Raw genomic sequence first — 23,918 nt, forward strand, 5'->3', positions numbered from 1 at the left:
TATCCGATCCTTATACTGCAGATGCCAGTTCAATGAACTGACTCACTTTTTTTTTTCACGTAAAAGTGAGTCGAAGAGGCCGTTGCGGAGAAACTGTGTGTTTACTTGTGCTGATCTTCGCTCGGACGAGTGGCGTGGTTTAGTAGGTGCGAGGGAATCCCTTGACTACTGCGGTTGCGAAATGAGGAAGTGCGCGACAAACTTAAAAATTTGACTGAGCGGGGACTTTCGGGTTGGCGTCATACACGTTGTTCGCAGCCAACGAGTAGAGACGCGTAAATACTCAATGGCTGTCTCTGATATGTGAATACACCATTGTCCGTTTCGTTTCTTCTTGTCTGAAATAACAAGCTCTTTTTCGCGTGTCATTTTGGGGAAAATGGCACAGGATAAAATCATCATAAAGCAGGGATCTCTGCAGATGCAGGAGAAAGAACAGGTAATGTATGATTTATTTGTATCAGAATATGTAGCGCAGATACCTGAGTTCGGACGAATGATCGGACTCCACAGAGCTATGGACTGTGTGGATGTTGTGCTTGTATAGTAAAGTTGTAGATCTCTTATCATACTTTGAGCCGTTTTCGCGTTTCTAATATCCACGTTTTTCCTGCTGATGACTGTGGAGTGTGTGTTGATGGAGACCGCTCATATGTTGCACTCCGGCCCAGACATAAATATACTTAATAAGTATATCTATATGTACTCACAATACATCTGGTAGGCTATATGGACGTATACTACTCCCAAACAAAATGTTCCATTCTTATGCAGTATAGCCTTGACTAGTTGATCTGTAAAGGAGTATAACGTGTCCCATACAGTCGTATTCACTAAGCGTACCGTTGCTTGTATTTAGTGCATGTAGGCGGGTGTTTTCACAGTTCCTGATATCAAGAGAATCGATTTTTGTTACAGAGTTCTAGGCTGGTGAGGATATCTTGATCCAGATTCATTGCCCTCAGGTCTACAACGTAAAATAACAACAACAACAAAGCAAAACAAAACAAGCGATGCATATGCATCCAAACGCATAGGCCTATACAGTTCAGTTCAGTTTAGTTTAGTTTTATTCTCCATCCAGCCCAGAATTGAAACAAAGTATGATATAATAAAAAGCATACGTAAAACAATGTCATAGATTAATCAATTTCAATTAAGGAAAAAAAAATAAATACAAAACGAAAGATGTATCGCATGGTACATATTAAGATATGATATAAGTGGAATGATTAAGAAGATATGGCCATGTCTTTTAGAATAGCAATAAAGTAGGTATTGAAAAAAGAGTGATGGTCCACTAAAAACCTATAATAGGCTTGTAGTACATGGATCACATACTCAAAAGTCTGACAGTTGCAATTGACTCTGATATATAATGTCCCGAGGGCTCGTCAAGGAATTGATAAATATATATTTCCGTAGCTTGATGAGGGTATCGGCTGACTACTTTCAACTTTTGTTTTTGCCATGAAAGATTAATACCCCTGTATATTTGTCACTGACTCTCCTCTCCCGCAGAGGTTTCGTTTTTGGAAGATATCTATTTTGCAGAGCAAGACGGTTTGCTGTTTTACTGTAAGGTGAATAAGAGAACAAAGCACTTCAAAATCGCGTCAGCAGAATCAGAAAATGAAGTTAATGACAATTGAAATGAAACAGATCATTAGGGTCGATGATGATGTCTTCTTTTTTTCTAGTATTGTTCAGATGACTGTTCCGTTAATAAATGTATTGGCAGTTGATAAAGGAAAAGTCCCATTTATAATGTAGTTTATATATTGCTCTTATCAATCCCGACAAAAATCTTTTATATAACCCATCCATGGCCACTAAACTATTTGTCCCTTTATTCAAACACATTTAAAAGGAAAACAAAAACATCCCCCTGATAAAACTGACTTTGACAAAAGGTGAAATAAATCATTGAAGTTTAAAAAAAGAAGTAAACGTACAGATTACAAAATTTCAAAAATTACGTGTTTTCATGGTGTGGTAATATTGATTTTATTAGTACGTATCAAGTGACCAGAAGAGGAGTTAATGATACCATCACGTCACTAGTCTAATACATAAATAATTTCTAAATTTCCTTTTTAATTAGATTCTAAAGGGAAATGAATTGTGTATCATTTGTATTAAATCCTTTAATCTAACAATGACTATATAATTGTAAAGGGAGGAGTTATATTTGATACGTTATACCGATCGTGAACTATAGGTACCTATATTTGCTCTGAACGAGTCCCTAATTTCATTAGTGTATCATTATGTATGTGGTTGCGACCGATACATTATTGTTAAATCCTGTAAGCCTCTTGAAATCCGAAATTTTCTCATATTTTGCCTGAATTTGTTTCAGCTTTCACTCTTCTGCTTGTCCGACTTTACTGGTCCTTGAGCACGGAGTTGAGTTTTGATAATGATGAGATAAAAGGAGTCATAAAACTTCTCTCTCTCGAAACAAAACAGCAACAACTTTTGATTTAGTTCAGTTCCAATCTATTTCGTTTTTCACAGTGAAATAATATATAAACATAAATCTCACTTTCTTCAGTGGCAAAAAAATTATGCATTTATAACATTATACAAAGAAAACAATAATTAAAAACTTACAGTAAGGATACATTACAATGGTTGGTAAAGTAACGAAAGTGAAATAATTGTCAATATGCATTGTGTCACGTTGAGATTCATCACTTTTTTTTTTTCGTGAAAAAATAATGATCAGTGTCATAATAATTGTTACAATGATTAAATTGTAATCTCATTATTATCGTAAGATTCCCATAGTGGATGCTGTGATTTGTTTACATCTCATAGATACTCTATATCATCACTTAGTTTGCACCCCCCCCCCCCCAGAATAAAAATATGTTCTATATAATTACGTTGCTATGATCATCAAAACAAATTTTCCACTCATATTTTCCTTTACAGGATAGTTTAAAGACCATGCCTCATCCTCTGGAAATCTGGTTAGTCTGTAAGATTTTTCTGCCAAAGTTTAGTTGTGAATTACGAGGAGCTGTTTTATCCAGGCTCCAGCTCGAAGCCCCTGTCGCTTGGAGATAATTCCGCGTGAAAACTGGTCAATCCATGATGGGGGACCTATACGGATGATGTTCATAGAACTATAAGAGACCCGTGGCCAACAATACTAGAAGTCACATGCTTACTATCTCTACTATGATCACGCCCGCTTGGCGTTCCACTGATCTGACATCATAACTCCCTTAACTTTCAGCGCGAGCCTACTGTAATCCCTTTCCAGCTCACATTCCATTATTCATTTCCTGTCGATTTTGTGGGTAACATGTAGCGTTGGAGCTTTCTCTGTTTACCAAGACACGTCCTATTTTAGTCTTATCGTCGTTTAATACGGCCGCAATACGCGTATACCGAATGGTGGGTCTGGTTTATAACGGAGCCGCAAGTACAGAGCATGCAGAAATTCGTCATTGGTTCTAATTTGCTCGAAGATAAAATCTAACGAAGGCGTTATGTTCTTTTATGCCACAATGTCATGATACACATTGATTCCTGCAAAAAGCGAAAACTATATTTGCATTGTCATATCCGTAGAATACACTTGGATCAAGAGCTGATATAATCTTGTCCATGAGTTGCCGGATAACTTTCAAACTGTGAATCAGATCTTGAAGCAAATCATCGTATAGAACGTATTCTATATTTATTCAGATTGAAATATTAGAAATTCTTGGATACTTTTTCTTGCTTTCTTAAATTCTCATGAATGTGTTTTTAGTGAATTTGTCTGCATTTGCTCAATCCACGGAAACAACATGACAATAAAACACATGACTACCCAAAATTTCCACCGGGAAAACTGACCCGATAGATCCCCATCGGCCCACACCCCCCCCCCCCCCCCCGAAAAAAAAAAAAAAAAAAAAAAAGTTCGGCGTCTCCTGAATAGGTCTCGGCTTTATTCGAAAAACTGTATCATTATGCGTCTAGAAAGCCCCATTGTAAAGCTGAGAGAGAGAGGAAAAAAATGCAATTATGTCTTTGCATATTGCCTCGGGCAGAGTTATGCATACAGTTGGGTTTTTTTTTTTCAGACATTGCTGGATGCTTTTTATCTCTTGTTTTGAATTCATTTCAAAGATTCATACAAATTTATACAATATAAATATAAATACAAATATAAATTACACTGACACATAAAGGCTATTTTATTGCTCTCTGGAAATTGTTTCTTTCTTGGACAAAAACCTTTTCATGATACATGTATTTCCATTCACTTTTTTGTTCAATTCTAAGTGGGAGTTTGAGGAAAAAATAGTAGGCATGCATGCTTTTCACAAGTGTTTTTGGCGACATAGATGCAGGGGCCGCAGAACTTTTTAGAGTGGGTGGGAGAAGGGGGAGGGGCTGCGGGCCGGGGGTATCAAGGACCAATAGTAGCTCCCCCCCCCCCCCCTCCCCCACTTTCCGCGGCTGTGTTGTACCAATTCGTCCTCATGTATCTGCATCCATAATTTTTTTTTTTAAAACCGCCATGGTATCTCGACTCGAGTGCAAGCGATATTCGTGGATTTATCGTTATTTGCTTCCTCATTTTCATACAGCGCGAAAAACACGCTTCCTTTCATACTTCCGTGTTTTAAGAGTTTATTTACACAAGACGCAAAAGATTTGCGGATCTTACTTCGTAATTCATTTCTACTGTCCCAATTCCAATGTCAGTTAAGGGTCAAAGTCAAGATTTCACGTAAGATTTGGCGCTAAACCAAATTGTATTATCATGTCTTTGACAACGTAGAAAATAAATCATTATCAAGACAAGTGTTAATATTGATGGCATGTTAAGATGCATTAACAAGTGTTATCGTGCAAGAGAATGAAGGTCAAGTGTAAGAGAATGTTTCTACACTCATCATTCTAAGATATTTAGTCCTCATTATATACTTGGTAGATTGATCAAGGGATATGGTACAGTATAAACTGCAGCTCATGGCTTCCCGTATTTTTTTTTTTCAGTCGGCCAAAGATTTTTGAATTTTGAATTTTGAATTATTGAAGCTGCACTGGTCTTAGACCCGAGACACAGTGAACAGTTCCAACTGTTTATTTTCATATATTCACTTCACATCTGTTATATGTACTTTACAAAAAAGAAACAAAAACACAAATAAGCAATTAGCAAAATACAAAATATGATATGAAGTTGGTCATGACAAGAAAGTGTGTCAGCATAATATGTACATAAAGACAATTCTCTATAACAAACATGTGAAATATGAAGGAACCGCAAAAGCAAAGCTTGTGACCGCGTGTTCCAGGAAAAAAAAAAGTATCAACGTAAATTCGTTTTGCAATGGAGATAGGACACAAAGTACTAATGACGAAACTACTATGAAAGCTAAAACAACAAGGTACAAAGAGCAGAAGAAGTAAAAGAAAAGAGAAAGAAAAGGGAAAAAAGAGAGAAAAGAAAGAGAATATGTACTGATTGATTAAAAAAAAAAGCATAAAAATACTCAGGTATACGAGCATGTGTCTACGATCAGTTTCATAACGAGTTCAAAGTATGAGTATAGTGTAGTGATTATATGGGAGCATAAACACGATAAACGCAAGATTTTGATAATGTAGTATTCTTCTATATACATGTCCAGTATAGATTTAAAAAAAAAAAGCAACTGAATAGTGTAGGGAATATTGTTAATGTATCCCGGGTTGATTTTTTTTTTTTCATTTCTAATTTCAGGACATGTTAATATCTCTTGACAATTCTGGACAGAAAATTATTCTTTCATTGTATTGAAGAAAAGAAGCAATTATTTTCCGTTGTAATCTTTCCCTAAATTACATCTTCATATTTATGTGTCCATACACCTACGAACATCAGTATGCACACGTGTAATATACGAAATTAAGTATGATGCATCATGTAACAAATAGGTACTTATGAACGTATGCAGTGTTGAGGTGATTCATTGTTTACCCCTCTTCGTAAAGAGTGATAATAGGCAAACAGGAAAAATAGTATTTCGTTCAATGTATTAGGATGAGATTTGTGCTTGAATAGCCAGATTGCTGTGGAAATTTATCAACTTACAATGTCGTTACCATGGTTGCAGGAATAGTGTTACACAAGTTCTCTGACCCAATGCCAAGACGGCTTCTGTTTATAAGGGAAATTTCTAGGGATGACAGATTGAAGATTTGATGGCAAAACTGACGCCAGGAAACTGGTTACGCCGAACGGTAATCGCAGTTCTGTCAGAAGTTCTATGATCTATTGGACGGTTCGGTTGATGGTTGAGATGTTTGAGTTCACATGATAGGCCTAAAGTTTAAGCCTTTGCCATCCTTGAATCCACATACCAAACATGGAATTATAGAGCGACCAGTGGGATCAGCATGGACCTAGGTCCATGGGATCACTGATCCAGGGGCTCACTGACCTGCAGAACGATTTAAACGTGCGACGACTTTTCCCAGGACCATGGATCAGCATGTCTCATTGATTGGAACTATAAAATGCAAATACGTGTTGACTTGCGTTAATTCATTATACCCTCAGCATCACGTGTGTGTCCAAATGAATATCTAAATACTTGTCATATATGTCATAATAATTCTTCTACTATTTTTATTCAGATTACTTGCATAAGCCCACAAAAAAAAAAAAAAAAAAATCTTGCAAACCAGGATAGTGCCAGTGACATCATATGAGAATCATTACTAGTATACTAATGTGATTAATAAAAGACATGAGAATGCACCTTTCACTAGACCGGGCATAATTTAAATGATTCTATGCTGTGCATTGTACTAATAACAAAAGACACAGCATGGAAGCATGCACGTTGTCCTCGGTCTCTCATAGGGGAAGGTGCATTCCACTTTCTTTTGTTAGTCATATTAGTACTTTAGCAAATTTTGACAGATGACGTCACTGGCAGAATCCAGGTTAGGAAGGTTTTGGGGGCGTATCCAGGTATAAAATTTTAATCTGGGGAAAATAGAAATATCATTATATGGAACATAATAATTTAGGTATTCTTTTGGCCACTAAGTGATGATCAAGGTATTGTAAATCAATACAAGTCAACATGCTTTGTGCATCGCATAGTTCCTTTAAGGGGACAAACTGTGATTTCTGCAGTTGATTGATGTAAACAACACACTGAAACAACAACGCTGAAAGCAAACACTGTCTGCCAATCCCGACCAGACGTAGATGGCGTTAGCGTCGTATCAAATAAAACTATCACCTCTGCAACTTCAAACAATGTATCTCGATCTGCGGAACACATAAATTTCTCTGTCATGAACATTCCACTCTCGTTGCCTATCCAAGAATCCTAGTCTGCTTATCTGTATATTATTTATTCTTGCTTGCAGACAAAGAGGATATATAAAACATGACAGAAGAACTTGTGACACACTTAGGTTATCAATTACTGTGTCCGTGGCGATGGTTTTTCTTTCTTTCTTTTTCTCCTTCATTTTTTTTTTTCATTTTGGCAGAGGCTTCATTTCCTTTTTATGACGAGTTGGCACGCTTCCACCTAAAATTATCCACTCCCTAATCCAATCATCTGGCACTCGCCAAATCTGGCATTGCTCCCTAGACGGTTATATGTCATATGATCTTTTCCTGTATAGGGAAGGCGCAATAAGATGACGCTCAATGACCGGACTTTGTCCCCGGGAAAAATAAAAGAAGTTTGTTGCACTTGGAACATCATCACTCAAGTTCATGTCGATACAGGGTTGCTTTTATTTTTTGATATGATAATTGAGAGTTCGCAAACACTGCAATATTGTCCATTTCGCTCATCTTTTCTGTGCCAACGAAGCAAATTTGAAACTAACTAACAAACACACACACAAACATAATATGGACGAGATATTAACATGGCGCGTAGAGGGTCAATCAAACTAAATTGGTTGTGATATTTAACTAGTCTATATCAGGTCTGTCTGTGTGTGTGTGTGTGTGTGTGTGTGTGTGTGATATTTCACACCGATTACTCTCTTCATTGTTATGTAACCCTTTCATTGAATGATTCACCTTTTCAGAGGCTAGTCAGGTCTGACCACTATCAAAATTTGCAGTTGATATTTCGCTTTATTTTTGCGCTATAGTATCGCACCCTCCTCCTGTTTAGCGTGATTAGATATGAAAAGTGAAAGTAACATTCAGGTTGCAAACGTATTTTCAAGTTGTACGAGGCCTTTTATTCCTTCTGAACACAATGGGTTTTTGCATTTTTCCTCGCCATGTGACTTCTACACGTTTCTGTTACGACCTGTTGCCATTGTTCAGACTGCGGTTTTCCCCCAGCTAAGTAGAACCTGTGGGTGATTTTCATTTTGTGCTCAGATCAGAGGTCGGAAGAAGCCCATTTTCTATTTCATATTATTTTTTTAGGGTTACTATTTAAGGTGTGGAATCTTTCCAATTTGTTGTTACCTAATGGGGAATTGAATTTCCTTTGTTTTCTCACGAAAGTTCGATAGAGGTGAGGAATTGACATTTTTATGGAGTAAATGCACATGCATGATAATGATTTATTCTGAAATCAATGAGTGAATGAATATATGGGAATTATAGAAAAAGAAGAGAGTGCTAAACAGAGTTGTGGGAGGTGTACTCGCCTTCATTGTGCCTCAACAGTTGTGCCAGAGATGTCCAGTGAAGCTCCGGCCATAACGTGAAGCTTCTTGTGATTATTTCGGTGTTTATGATGCAGATACTTTCCTTATAGGCCTATTATAATGCCATGCTCATGAAGTCGGCTACCCATTCCCATGCTCTCTGGAAGTTGCCGTTTTGATATCGTAGTAACCAGGGAGGTGAAAAGAGATTTCTTTCCACCTCCCTGATATTAACTATGTCATAGCTGGTCCAGTACCTTCTCCTCTTGATGGACGTGTAACCTAAATATATACACAGAGGATTACATATCGTATGACTTGAACTGATGAAATGTTTTGCCTCGTTGATTCAAGCTGCCGAAAACATTCATTCATTTATCATCCATGTATAGAACTTGCTGTTTTAGAGGAGTCGTTTCTTTAACAATGAATGCGGATTCAGATGATGCATGCAGAAAGACTATTTATGAAACATCCAATGAAAGTTTGAGTGAGATAAAGAGACAATCCGTGCAAAATTTAATGAATCTTTGAAGTTTCGGTTATTTCGTGCGTTACACTTTCAAGATGTTTCCCCTGCAACAATAAGTGGTGCCACAGTAGTATAATGATCTCAAAAACACACTTGGGGAGATTTCACAGTATTCCTTATTTTAATGTGAAAATGTTGTATTTGTCAGAGAGATATATTACTGTAGATATTCTCAGAGCCTCCTCGGGGAGCTGATGGGTCGAACTGGGTCAAGTGTTTCTTTCTTTGTCCTAGAAAGTAATTAATTTGACAGGATTTCATCTTGAATTGATTTATCATTCATCTAATCATTCAGCTGTAAATGTTTTGTTGTATTAATATGTTTTGTTTGCTTGTGGGAGCGCTGTTGCATAGTGGATAAGACTCCCTAATCCCAAACAGAGGACCCAAGTTCGATTCCCGCCCAGTTCTTACGTCCTTGGACAATGTCCCTCTCGACCCAGGTGTGTAAATGGGTACCTGGCAACGCTAGGGTAATACTAATGACAGGGCCCTCTGGTAGAACAGTGGCAACACTGAAGAGGCTACTCTTGGTAAAGAAGATCATTTTATTATTATCAGTACTATTTTATTGTTTTTGCCCTCCCCTTCCTCCCCACAGAGCGCTCAGTCAGAGGAGTGCTACTGCACCGCCGTGAAGGATCGCTCGACATCAGGTGGCCGCGTCAAGTTGGGCATCACGCTGGAGCACACCATGCTTAGGAAGACGGTGAAAGATGTGTCCATCAGCAAACGCGGCAACATTCTCTGTGTGCGGGGAGGCGACGAGAAGATCACATTTCTCAGAGCCAGGAACAGGTTAGGCTCGACATCATGGTTTTATTTTATTCATTAAATAACAATGATGATAATAATAATAATAATAATAATAATAATAGAGAGACTCTTATAAAGCGCTCATTCTACCTAAAAAGATACTCATGGCGCTATAGAACAGAGTACATAAATGTATCACGTTACAACAGTATCACAGAAGATAATAAGAACAATAAACAAACAAACAATATACGTACACATATACATACAGGTAAATAATTGTCAATTTAAATTAAAAAGATAGGTCTAAAGGTTCTTTTTAAAACCATCAATAGAAGATGCTTGTCGAAGAGATTTTGGCAGGCTATTCCAAAGTTTTGGGCCCATGAATGAAAAAGCGCGATCCCCCCAATTATGCTTGATTCGAGGTACCTGTAATTTTCGCGAGTTTGATGAACGGAGATTTCGTGGTGATTGGTGAAGATGAAGAGTATTTTGAAAGTAGGCAGGGCATTTTGTGCAATGTACGGTAAACAAGAAGAAGAAGATAATAATGATAATAATAATAATAATAATAATAATAACTGGTTTTGATATAGCGCAGTTCAGACTTGTTAAGAATTTCACTGCACTTTACAGATGATTACATATAGAAGAAATATATTTGTGTATTCTTTTTATATCTTCTTTTTGGACTTTGTGAATGGTGGAATCTAAGAGTTGTCCTGCTTGGGAAGGGAAAGATGCGGAAAATATCCTTTTGACGGAATATTGATTGATGATTTAAGAAAAAGAAGGCGATTAGGTACAGACATACAGACAGACAGAAAGATAGTTGGATGAATAGGTAGACATGGAAAGACAGATACACAGCAGATGGAGAAAGAAAGAGATAGAGAAGGAATTTTATAGTATATATTCTTGCTAGAAAATGTTAAGAAGAACCGTAAAAAAGGGTTTCCCGCTACTTCTGCGACACCCTTTTCGTTAAACGCAGATCACTATGAAACCTGGGAAAGTTCTCACTACGTATAATAATTTCAGGGATTTTTTTTTCCGGAAAGAAACCTCACGCTATCTCTCTATATGTATAGCTGTCTCTCTATCACTACGTGCAGTTTCGCTCAGAAGTACTTTTGTCAAGAGAATAGCCATTTCCTCACCTTTCCATGCATCTATATCCACTTCAATACGACTGCCAACAGTCATTTCATTTCAAGGACTCCTATCATTATAGGTACACGAAAACAAACGCAAGACCTCCACACACGCCCACACAATCATGTCTTTGTGTAAATCATTGGTATACTCCAGAGATCTATTTACATGTCCCACGGTTTCGCACCACCGACCTCAACACACACACACACACACACACACACACACACACACACACACACACACACACACACACACACACAAACCAGCACTTCAATTTGGCAATAAAGTAGAGGAACATTTCTGGCTGTACAAAACAACAAAAGTACATATTCAATCTTGAACAAAACTGAAATTCCGTTCTGGGCTTCCGTACCCAAATATCCATCCTCAACTCGCATCCTGACGTTGCCCCCTGCGTAAGGAGTATGGACCCCACCATAAATGACAGGCCCCTGGACCCGAACTCCACCCCCCCCCCCCCACACACACACACAAGCACGCACACACATACAATTCAAATGCGTAAAGTGAATGTGTAAAGTAAATAAATTATTGATGTCTAACATTGGTCCTTGCACTGCATGCCTTTGTCTTCATTATGAGCTTATAATGTCGATGATCTCCGACAATGTCTCTAGTTCTGAAATTCACAAACGAGCCTGTGTAAGAATTCCCATTACATTCAACGTGTTACTAATAACAACACCATAAAATTGGCACGAGTTCAACAGTTAGACCTTCGGCGTAGCACTTACATTTTCTGTATTGAATCGGTATGCTGTTAAAAGTAATTCATGAACGAAACATTCTCGAAATGGTGGCAGATTTAAAGGTGTGTTGTTGTATAACACTTGTTTTCCCCTGAAACGTTTAGACAAGAATGTATGGATTGGTTCTACGCCTTGAGTGGTGAACCGGCGCCTCGACCTACTCATCGATCTTGCCCCGTGGCGCCGCCAGTCCCCACCCCGGGTGCCGAACGATCAGTCCAATCCGGCCTCGCTGTCCCTTCGGCCATCTTTCAACAACAGCTGAGCGACATTCGTGCGCGAGGAGTATGCATTGATATATATTTTGCATTCAGTCCTATTATTCGTAAGATGGTATCAACTGCTATCATAAAACTAATGGGGACATAATGTGGTATATAGTGGGTAAAGAAAATCGTGGGTTCGAATAGTACAGGGCCAATTATCCTTTGAGATGTTCTAGCCACTTGATCCTTAACGAGTAGATATAATTACCTGGCAATCATGCGGTAATGGGAATGACAAGAACCCATAAAAGACGCAATGTTTGCGCTTAAAATGCTACTAAGGGTAATTAAGATCGTATTTATACATAATATACTTTGACTCTTACTTTCCCATCGAAAATGATCCAGTCAAAATTGTGTTTAGGTTGTATTCATTTCCATAGTATTTCTTGTCCTTTGTTATGCTCCTCTTGGAAACAATGTCGTCAGCTATACTTATGTAGCATTATTATATTGCTGGTTTCTTTCAACAATGCATAATACTTGTTATGCTTTGTTACAACTCTCGCCTGAATTGACAAAAACAAGTACAAAAAGAAACCAACAAGTAAAGTATATCGCAATATTTATGTCAAATGGTGATAGGCTTCATAGTAAATGACTATTCTATACTAGTAGTATCCTTTGCCCTAACTAATTTGGAGTCGTGTAAACTCTGACTGTAAGTTTGAATGTAATTTACGTAAAGACATTTGCCTGGTACTTTCAGGAAACATTTCACGTAAATTCATGATTATCAATCTTATTTATTCATTCATTCGTTCATCCATTCATTCATTCATTTATTCATTCATTCGATGAAACATTATATCATCATTTATATCATTTATATAGGATAAGCTCCGATCTCCGGAAATTGACTCTTATGGTAAGAACCAACAAACACACCATTTGATATCATCATTTTGATGTAGTATCTGTGGACTAAAAAGATTAATATCATTTGCAACGAACATGATGGTTGTTCCTACACTGCACTTAACAACTGAGATTCGTGGACAATATTCTGAAGTATTGGAGTCAATGAAATGTGCTGTTTCATGTTTGTATGTGTGCACGAGTGTGTGGAGAGGATTATGTATGTCATAGCAGTGATGTCAGATATGTCCGTCTATCTATGTCGTGAGAATATGAACAGCAAGTCATTATGATTCATTTTGCAAAAGATAATCCTCTTTTGTCAACTTTGTTTGTGGAACTCGTTCTGCGTATAAAACATGCAAAACATGACAGAGCCTTCTCCATCATGAAGGAGGCAATGAGGATATATCCATAATTATGAAAATGATGATTGTAATGGTAGTGATGGTGAGAATATTTACGATGATGGAGATAATACTCATGATAATTATGGTGAATATGCATTTTTGTCATCGTACATAGTGGAAGTGGTGGTATCATATATAGAGATAGTTATTGTAGTGAATTTTATTCAAAGATTGATGACATTGAGAGTATTCATATATAATTAACAGGCTTATACAACCCTTTTTCCTCTTTCATCATCTCTCCACGATAGACCAAGATGGTTCCGAGGCGTATCTCAACGTCGACTTCAACATCACCCTCACGGAAACACGTGATGCTTATAAAGATCTGCACGACCTCAATGTAATTATTTTATGCTGTGTGTTTCTATCCAATAACTATGCCGGATTTGGCTATAGTCGACAGAGAAGCAAGAGAGACGTACAAACACACATCACGGAAGTATGTCCGCATGATACACAAACACACACAAACGCACATTCAAACATGCACCAGGCTGAATACAAAGAAGGTGTCTCAAAACACTTTTGCGAATGCGTGTGAAGCCTGAAGACCACTCTGATAATAGTTACGTTCAGACGGTGATCCTTAACCTTGAAGATAAGCTAACTTTGAGGATAAGCTAACTTCGACGATAAGCTTTACGGTGCGCCAAGTGTCGCACGGTCGATTTCGTTACGAAATCGACCGTGCGACGCTTGGCACCCCCATAAAGCTTATCCTCGAGGTTAAGGATCGCCGTCTGAACATACTCGTAACTATAACTTATGGTCTCTGTTAACATAATTTCCTATGAAAAGACTGCCAATGATAGTAAATGCATTATTCCACCACCCAAATAGCGAATCATAGGCGCTTTTTAACAGATTGGACCTACGTGGATATTTTAGATCAAAGATATTGACTCAATATAATCTTCTTGATTTCTACTTAAGTTTTTTTTTTTTGTGGTTACGCAGAAAAGCTTTCAAAACCCTCTTTAGATTGACACATGTCACACAAAGTACTTTAACACACAAAATACATAACAACATGCAAACCCCAAATTATGTAAGAAATAATCCTAACGATAGATATTCGCATACGAATATGGTCGTCGATATGCAAGTAAAATGGTGTAGCTAACGTTACAAACTCGTAGAATGAAAGTCAAATCCAAGGCTTTGCACCCAATGAACGTTACAGTTCATGCACACATTGCACATTAGTTGCTTCAACGAACAAAATTATTTGTTTTGCATTCAATCCTTGCACCTCAGAGCATTTAATCGACAACGTGCAATGTTATACACATATCTCTTTAAGTCTAAATAGTTCTAGGTTATTAGTAGTCGATATGGAATCATGGTCAATGTCATAAATTCTTTCACTTTCAGTTTCAGAGACCAAAAAGGAATCCTGAGGTGTAAAGGTTATCCTCACGTACAATAGTTATTTGTCTTTGTATAATCCGGGAATTAAGCGCAGCTGTCGGCTGATGAACAGTAATAATCATCGCATGAGTAAAGACTAGAATACACATTTCGCATTGTTTTTTTTTTTTTTTTTTTTTTTTTTTTGATTAGATCTTTTGGCTTAATATTTAAATGCATATATACACCGCTTTGAATACTGTATATTACGCAGTCGCGTAATCATTAATCCTAGTGTAAGGTTCAACTGTAGTATACGTGTAATCGCTCCCTGTTCATATAAGGAATTGATGCGAGCGGCTGGTAAAGGAGGCCATCCAAACGAAACGAGCAGGACCTACCAAGACGCAGAGTTGGAAGAAGACAACTATTACATGACTCCCGCCACCTCCCAAGGCGACCAGTATGGCACAGACGCGGTTGCTACGGGTGACGAGTCGCGCTCTGAAGTGGATAATCTACAAGAATCACTGCAAGAGAAACTCAAGATAGCACTGCAACAAGCCGGGCTTTTAAAATCACAGGTAAATGACCATCGAACATAGATGAAATGTAGACCATGATGCAGGCGTCACATTGTTCCGAAATTTAACAAAGATGGACACACGATAGAGGAAATGTTCCAATTCGTCTCTGATCGAATGAACACCGGCTCATTCATAAGGGCATCTTGGGCTATTGTGTGTCCCGCCTGTGGAGTTTCTCAGGCCCCAGTAGCAACGTCACAAGCAGTGGCAAAATCTTTGTGTAGCTATTGTGTTTCCTTTCGGTGTGTCTTCCGGGTAAACTTCTTGATAAAGATTCACATCTCCGTGTAGCATTCGTGTGTAGTTCGGGTGCCATTGGGTGACTTTCTGTACTTGCTTCGGCTGTTATTTGACTTTTAACCAAGTTGGGGCAATCTTCGCCCGAATTTGCAAATTCCATATCCGTATAGATCGTGGTCTAGCCAATATCGGGACAGTGTGACAGCACCTTAACAATATTGTAGGGGCCTAATTCTCTTCGTGAAGAAATAATAATTTACTTACGAAGTAGTCACAAGTTGTTAAAGCGGGGCAAAGATTTTGAAGGAAGTAAGTTATGTGTCTTGGAACTATTTCCGTTTTGTCTGCTGTTCCTGCCTCATGTTACGTCTTTTAACATTGCATAAATTGATACTGTCCGTATAACTGCCGAATAAACTTAGTGTCAAGGTTCGTTGCACACATCGGTGATTCGAAATCAATGTCTGATGGTGCGATGGTTGTGTTGCTGGTTCTCAATCGAGGTTCAAACCTCACTGGATCATCAGTCTTCCAACATTTAAACTTTGCTGATTGAAAATCCGATCGACAAACGAAAGCGAAACGAAACCTTATTGGATACGAGTTGGGAAAAAAGAGATGATTTTACGAGTTTTCATTAGGTGGTCAAAGGGCAGTCAACAGGTCCGTTTTATGGGAAAGAGCGACCGTCAATGAGAGCAGAATTCTGCATGATATATGTCAACACAGAAAACCTCCTAGGGTGTACAGGGGATACTCCTGCTGTTCCTCTCTCACATGAATAGTACAAGAATGAGTTTATACATACACGTACAAAGACACACACACACACACACACACGCACACACGTTGTGGATGCATTCTCCCGTTCCAAGAACCATGCCAGATGAGTGGTCTTTGCTTATATAGCTTCAAGTTTGTACGTTCCTGTCGAGTTGACCATATATCGATACTGTAAGTGCAATTTAAATGTTATCAATTATTAATCACGCCATTACTGTTGTATTCCTTTTGTTAGGAACCGGAGCAGCCTTTGTACGAAGAACCGACAGACAGTACTACCGAAGACTTTGGTCCTCGAAGACCAGTTCCTAAGGGCGAGGAGACTTCTGGGGAGCGGGACTGGCGAAGGGAACCAAGGTTGCCGGTGTACGACACAAAGCTAGCCACGAACCAGCAATCAGCTCGTTCGTCTGAGGGGAACTACGTAACTCGGCGTGGTTCGGCTAGGACTAGGTGGACAGGACCTAAGCCACAGGACCAGGAGGTACATCCTTAGCAGTATATAGAGGATGCATCACTTACCACTGTCCTATTGGTTCCGGTTAACTCATGTCCCTTGTTGAGCACCGACTGGTGCAAACAACAAACTGCGCAATCATATGACATGAATGACACACCTATACAACTATCAGCAGATCACAGTTTCCGTTACTTTATCTCAAGACTACCTTTATGCTACTGCTGGCATAATGATATCGTAGTTTACCTGAGTAGGCGACAAGACAAATTTCTACGATTTCAGTCCATGTCTTGTAAGAATAACTGGTTCTCTTCTCAATATTTGAAGCGGCATTTGTCTGTCAGATATTTGTGAATTGAGACACATTGTGTTCTGGAATAGATTATACTTTTGTAAATACAACGTGCCTCAGCTTGTAATTTGTTGACATAATAATTTCTTCACCGATGCCAATCCCCTATGGATACGTCATAAAGTATGTAAAGCTGTGAACAACTGATAAGATTAAACTTTAAGATCTGAATAAGTGTAAGCTTGACTCGATCACTTCATGTGATCTTTCAACGTCAGGATCTAATATGGACGATACTAATCGACATGATAAAAGAGGGTTAAGGGAGGGACGTAACATGTCACGCTGTGAGTGTTAAAAAACGTGACCCCTTTATTTGTCGTTCCCGCTTCTTTACAGAAGGTTGAGGAAGCGATCTACGGAAACATTGGCGTTCATGCCGCAGGAAACCACGTCGCGGCAACCCCATCGAACCTTGAGTCTCCGCCTCAGCTCCCGCGACCTTCAGCAAAGCCCGCCGTCAGACCGAAGCCGACGCATGCGGCTGAACCCGCTGCACCATCGGCCCCAGTCCCGCCCAAGAGGACATTGTCGGCCAGACTCACCAAACCTTCGTCTCCTGCGTCTGTTCGAAGAACGGCCACATTCCCTGGCATAAGGGCGGGAGAACCTGTCCCTGAAGTGAGTAATTGTAGTTCATTCCAATAATCGCCATGTTTGTTTGTTTGATTGCCATCTACTAGAAGATGGCTGGATACTCCAGTAGCAGTAGCCCATATTCAGCTGCAATAGCTGGTCTTCCATGGGGTCCAGTTGGATATTAGGCGTGACCACTTCACCGGGTTAAACACCGTGCTCTTTGCGATGTATACATGAACAGGCGGGATCTTTAACGTACCGGTACGTGAGTTGTGACTCTCTCACACACGGGACCTCCATAATTATGTCCTATCCGAGTGACGAAGTGTTTTACCTCTTACCAGAGTGGACGTACGGTATGAGTATACACGCAACGTTGCTCAGTGGGACCCGGGAATCGAACCTGGGTCCTTTGGATCGTGAGGGAGACGCGCTACAGCCTGATCGAATTCACAGCCCTTTGAGAGGGATTAATTAATGTAGAAACAACTATCTATAAACTATGCATGTTGATCACATATCTCCCATTTTATGATGGATCTCGTTGATTACGCTTTATAATCTTATTCAAGACCCTGATCGGTATAAGAGTCAACCGTAATTGTTTGCTAATCAGTACCTAACTTGAACACTAGCCATCCAGTAAACACTTCGTTTAGTAGGGCCTATAATATTTTCCGTGTTTTATTTTTTAAACAATATTGTAAATTTCTAATCAAGTAGTCGGGATATCAATGATAGTTGTTTCTACAATAATATCAGTCCCTCTCAATATTTCCTGGTATTGCGCACGAAAGAGTTCTAGCAATTCTAATTTCCATGGTCTGGTTTCAAGTTTCTCTTTCGGCAAATCTTCCTGTCAGAGAAAATACAATGATAGTGAAAGCATGTTTGAATCCTGAACGACATACAGCTTTCACTTTCCCGTAATCAAAGACATGTAATGAATTACTAGTACCAATGACCTGGATAATTGCGTCTTGCTTGAATTCCTGTGTTATTTGTATAGATCGATAGCGATAGAGCGATTAACGCTTCGAGAGTAATATGGCGCCAATAATTGATTATACAAAAACACATTGTGCATTAAAGTATATTAAATAGTTACCGTTTCTTTTCAAATGGTGCCTGTCCTTAAGTTTTATTGATTCCCAACTCAGGCCGGCGCTTACACAATATTAGTCGGAATTACCCTGTGCATTGTTATAAAGTCGTTACAAGTAGTTTTGTATCGGAAGAACCCACACCATACAAAAGGTTATATTATAAGTCCATAAAGTTGTGGTTTTTGTTTTTCTCTCAACTAAGTAACGATGTGATATATTCATAACGAACTTTTGCCTCTGTGCTGAAGACAAGATGAGAGTACGATGTCAATGTAGATTTCTTCTGATTTGTTGTATCATGCAGTGAAACATTGGTTCACGCATCCGTCGTCACTAATACACGGATACAGTAATTTCTTTCCCTTTTCTGATACTTTTTTTCTTAACGTTGATATTAATGAATTGAATAAGAGATAGATTATCTACGAACAGTATTATTGTAGGTGGCATACATCACACCTGGTCAAGTCGACACATGCGTATTCAAGGCAGAAAATTCTCATTTCGATTCAATTTTCAATTAAAATGAATTTATGAGGAATTTTCTACATTGAATGTATACTAGCCTACAAATGAAATACAGTAATTTCTTTTTATTTTCAAGACGCTTTACTTCAAGCATGCCTGCAGTGAAATGTTTTTAACCCGAAAAATCCACTTCCCATCTTCAGTTTATTGAAGTGACAACTAAGTTTTATTTTTTGAAAGCAATTTGACAGGATATCCTGAGAAATTTGACACTATTTCTTATCGAAAATTATGTTCAGACACATCCGGTGTTAAAGTAATTCACACACCCGCATTATATTCAGAAACAGTTAGGGAAATGAATACGTGTCTTCCTCCATCAATGCGCGGATGATAAGACATACCATGAAAACTTACCAGTTCTTATAGAAGAAAACTCACTCCAGGAGTGCATGTTCCGTTCGTTTACGACTAGTCAACAATTTGCTAAAGGTGTTTTGGTCCGTTCGCTCGGTTTTCTGTTAAGACAATATAGGAAAGGGGGTCTTCGCATAGATTACCGTCCTGTCGTCCTGTATGCCCATTCCATTACAATGAATCTCCGTTTTCGTTAACTTTACATCCAGTTGTATGAGAACGTGGACAGAAGGAGGGGGTCTACGTCTCAGAGCCGTTCGACTGGACCATGTGAGGCGCCCTCATTGTCAAGACGTCCTCCTCTCCTTCCACCCAACCTTGAACAATGTGAAGGGTCTGGACCCCCGCCCCTCCCTCCACCTAACCTCCAAAAAGTTGAAGAGTCGAGACGTCCACCCCTACCTCCTCCTAATCGCAGACAGAGTGAAGTGTCGGAACGCCCACCCCTCCCGCCACCTAATCGCGGACATGAGGTGTCGGAACGTCCACCCCTCCCACCACCTAATCGCGGACATGAGGTGTCGGAACGTCCACCCCTCCCACCACCTAATCGCGGACATGAGGTGTCGGAACGCCCACCCCTCCCTCCACCTAATTGCGGAGAAAGTGAATTACCGTCAAGACGCCCACCCCTCCCTCCACCTAACCACCGCAAAAGCGAAGCGTCGGGGCGTCCACCCGTACCTCCACCTAAGCACGCCCAAGGAGTTGTGCTGGGCGAACTTTCTGAGCGGCTAAGTGCTCAACATCAAAAGGCCAACAAGCAACCAAAACGTTCGGTCTTCAAGTGACGGGAGAAACGTGAAGAGGTGAGATCCCGTGGTCCACATTCAATCATGGTCATCCCAGTTGTTTGTTTGAACCTTTTTGACATATCAAATTTCTAAAATACATAATAGGAAGGTTGCCCCGAGGACTTCCTTTACACATGCATACACACACACACACACACACACACACACCTTCTGACAAACAAAAGATGTTCTCATACAAATGTTCTCACTTTGATTAAAGAGATGGCGATCATTTTGTTTTTTAAAATCATGTGCGTTGCTTATCCGTAGGCCGCAAAAGAGGGTGCAGGCCATGTACCTCTATCATCACAAAAATTTGATATTGTAATGTAGGTATTTCAGATCAAGGAGTCATTACATCATTGTAATAATCGTTTCTATACGAAATTCCATTTCTCCAGGTTTATCCTAACTCGAAGCAAGATTCGGAAGCCTGCATCCACAGTATATAGGCGATCTACTTGATGTTGGATGAGCATGGGCCTCCGTGTACCGAATGATGGCGCTCTGTAAAACTGTTCATAATCTGGCGCTTGAGGAGCATGCCAAGTCCAGGGTGAAGAAACATCTGTGAAGAGTTTATGGTTTAACCAAGGAGTTTCATTGGTTTGATCTTAATTGATTTATGAGGACGCGGCACTGCATTTTATTCCATCTAATGCGTAATCTCCCTCACCGATCTCATTTCACTTATTGGCGGCAATTATGAAATCAATGAACAAGGGCAACGTTCACAAACATCGAGTATTGTCTGTTTGCGTATCTGTTTGTTAATGTGCGTGTATTTGTGTGTGTGTGCGTGTGTGTGTGTATGTGTGTGTGTGTGTGTGTGTGTGTGTGTGTCTGTATGCTTGGATGCTGCTTTGTTACTGAGAGTTGCAGCGCATTCTTTTGATGTTGTGTAATCTAGTACTACACCACACACACTTAAGGTCACGTAATAGTCGTCTTGCCAAAATCAATGTTTTTATATTCACAAAATCTCGAGTCCTTATCTAGCATTTATCAATCATTTCTCAAGAAAATGTAAAACAAAAATTAATATACGATGATACAAAACAAGAATTAAAAGGTATAGATTAGATGAAACCTTCACCTGAACGTACAGCTGTCTCGATATGAAAATGAACACAAAAACGTCTGTTTACTGTAATACTGATCTATGAATTTTACAAAGTAGGAGAAATGTGATGGGGCCTATTCATAAAAGCAAGCATAATTTCATTAAGTTGTGGGTCCCGAATCTCATGCAGTTGTAACAGGACTGCATTTTTTTTGTCGAATATACTCCTTATATAATATATCAGAGATCTACCGAATGAATTGATGGTTTAGTGAGGTCTACAAAATATCATAACGGATTCTTTTGGAGTCAAATTGATATGATGTTCATGTTCGAAGTTTGCTTGCGATCAACAGCTACTCATTCCTCCTTATTCAGAAAGTGATGGGTATTTCCTTGAATACACCCACGTGAATATCAAATCATCCATGACTCTCTCTGTACATCTCTAATGCATAGCAATGATGTTTGTTTTGTTTTGTTTGTTTGTTTGTTTTTTACGTTGTCGACTTGTTCCACAAAAGTTCGGTATCTACTCCAGGCCGAAGAGAGCTCCCGTTGTGAAGAATTTCGGATAATTTCATTAATGATGTTCATTTAATTTGAACTATTTTACGCTCAGTCATGTATTTATCGATCTCGCAGTTGAGAAGAAACAAAAAAAAAAGTCCCAAACCGTATGTTTGTGGACAAAAAAAAACAAAACAAAACAAAAACAACACACCAAAACTTGCATTCAAATAATGCAATCAAATCTGTTTGAAAAAACATAAAGACCGCCCGTTTAAATCTCAGTTCAACTTATTCCATATCAACAAGAAACTTTACAGTGATGATTCCCTTCTTTTCATGAAAGACATATCGGTAATTTCTTTAACTGTGGACTTGGAACTGGAAACCGTTCTGTAGCAAGTTGTTTATCGTTTTTGACGTTTTTCGACTGTGACGCGTTTCATGTGTAATAAGTTCCATATTCGAATATATTTGCAAGCAACATTTTGAATCATAATATTATTTTGTTCATTCACCATGCAGGCCCGTATATAGTTTCTTTTTTCCTCATTTCCAATAGTCACCCATATTACGCATTGTACAATACCTACGCTGTATGTATAGGCCCTAGACGTAAAATGGTTATGTTTGTGCTGAACCAGAAAAAACCTGGTATGTGTATTCTCGGACTTGTGTTTAATATATAATGTGTTACTCACTGCTGGACATATAATTATAACATGAGCCTGCATTTTAGATGATCTTATATGCAATCTAGGCGGGAAAATTATATTGAATTGTTTGTGCAATATGTAAATATTTTTTTAGAGAGCTTAGAATTCTATCACGCTGATATTTATATGAACACTTGCGTACAGATTTCGAAAGCTTTATAATCTTTCACAGGAGAAAGGAGGAGGAGTACATGAAAAGGACAAAGATAATGAATAATTTCCTTATTTTGTACAACGAATTGTATATGCAAACTCAAGGAGAAGTCAGTTTCGCGATGATTGTAGAATTACGTGCTTCATTATTATTCATCTCATCAATCAAAGGATGCAATTATAATCTCCTCTTGCAATATTTTGACAATTAGCTACAGCTATTATATAGCACTGTATTGCCAGTGAGTTATTCTCAATTTTGTAGAAGCACGCTAAATTACTTTCTTTCATCGAGATGTTTTTTATGTACATTGCCTTTGCTTTGGATATAATGTATATTTTGAGAAATAAAAATCAGTATATGAAATACAATTTGTGTGTTCTTATATACCTCTGGACATCCTTGTTCTTCCAGTATACATTGTATATACCTCAAATATTTCCAGTCCCTGTGAAGAAGACTTTGTTAATAAATCGAGAGGGAGATAGGGAGAGAGAGAGAGAGAGGGGGGGGGGCAAGAGGTTCTGACGACTTTCTATTAGTATAAGCATTATATTACACTCACATGTTCAAGTTGCCCAGCTTGAATGAATACGAGTGGGAGCAAACAAATATAACAGTGTAACGGTTGAAGTTTCATTAAAAGTGGAAAAAAAAAATAATTGAAATCAAAAGCGTAATGTATTCTCAAGTCTCAAGGAACAATGAGAAGATGACATCATCGTGTCCCGCTGACATGCGCAGAAATCTTCCCCATATTTCGGGAAGCTCGAAATACATGTCTCGCAATAGATTAGAAAATAACGACATTGCCTGTTTATGTTTAAGTTTTAATTATGCTTCTTTTTTTTTGGAGGGGGGTTTTTCATAGTTGATGTATGTCATCATCATAAGTACATTACAAGAACCGAAACAACAGCTAGCCAGTCCATCATATCTAATG

General features: G+C 38.7%; 1 protein-coding gene across 1 annotated transcript; it reads left to right on the top strand.

The window, feature by feature from the left end:
• The first annotated feature begins 346 nt into the window (after positions 1-346).
• On the top strand, positions 347-21,156 carry LOC140239548 (uncharacterized). Its single transcript, XM_072319384.1, has 11 exons — positions 347-439; positions 9,774-9,970; positions 11,964-12,144; positions 12,960-12,993; positions 13,645-13,736; positions 15,091-15,330; positions 16,592-16,840; positions 17,508-17,789; positions 19,948-20,166; positions 20,257-20,547; positions 20,934-21,156. The coding sequence occupies exons 1-10, from the start codon at positions 380-382 to the stop codon at positions 20,527-20,529; spliced, it is 1,827 nt and encodes a 608-aa protein (XP_072175485.1). The 5' UTR covers positions 347-379; the 3' UTR covers positions 20,530-20,547; positions 20,934-21,156.
• The last annotated feature ends 2,762 nt before the right edge of the window (positions 21,157-23,918 follow it).

The sequence above is a fragment of the Diadema setosum genome, chromosome 2 (genome assembly GCF_964275005.1).
Source record: "Diadema setosum chromosome 2, eeDiaSeto1, whole genome shotgun sequence".
Taxonomy (NCBI): Eukaryota; Metazoa; Echinodermata; class Echinoidea; order Diadematoida; family Diadematidae; genus Diadema; species Diadema setosum.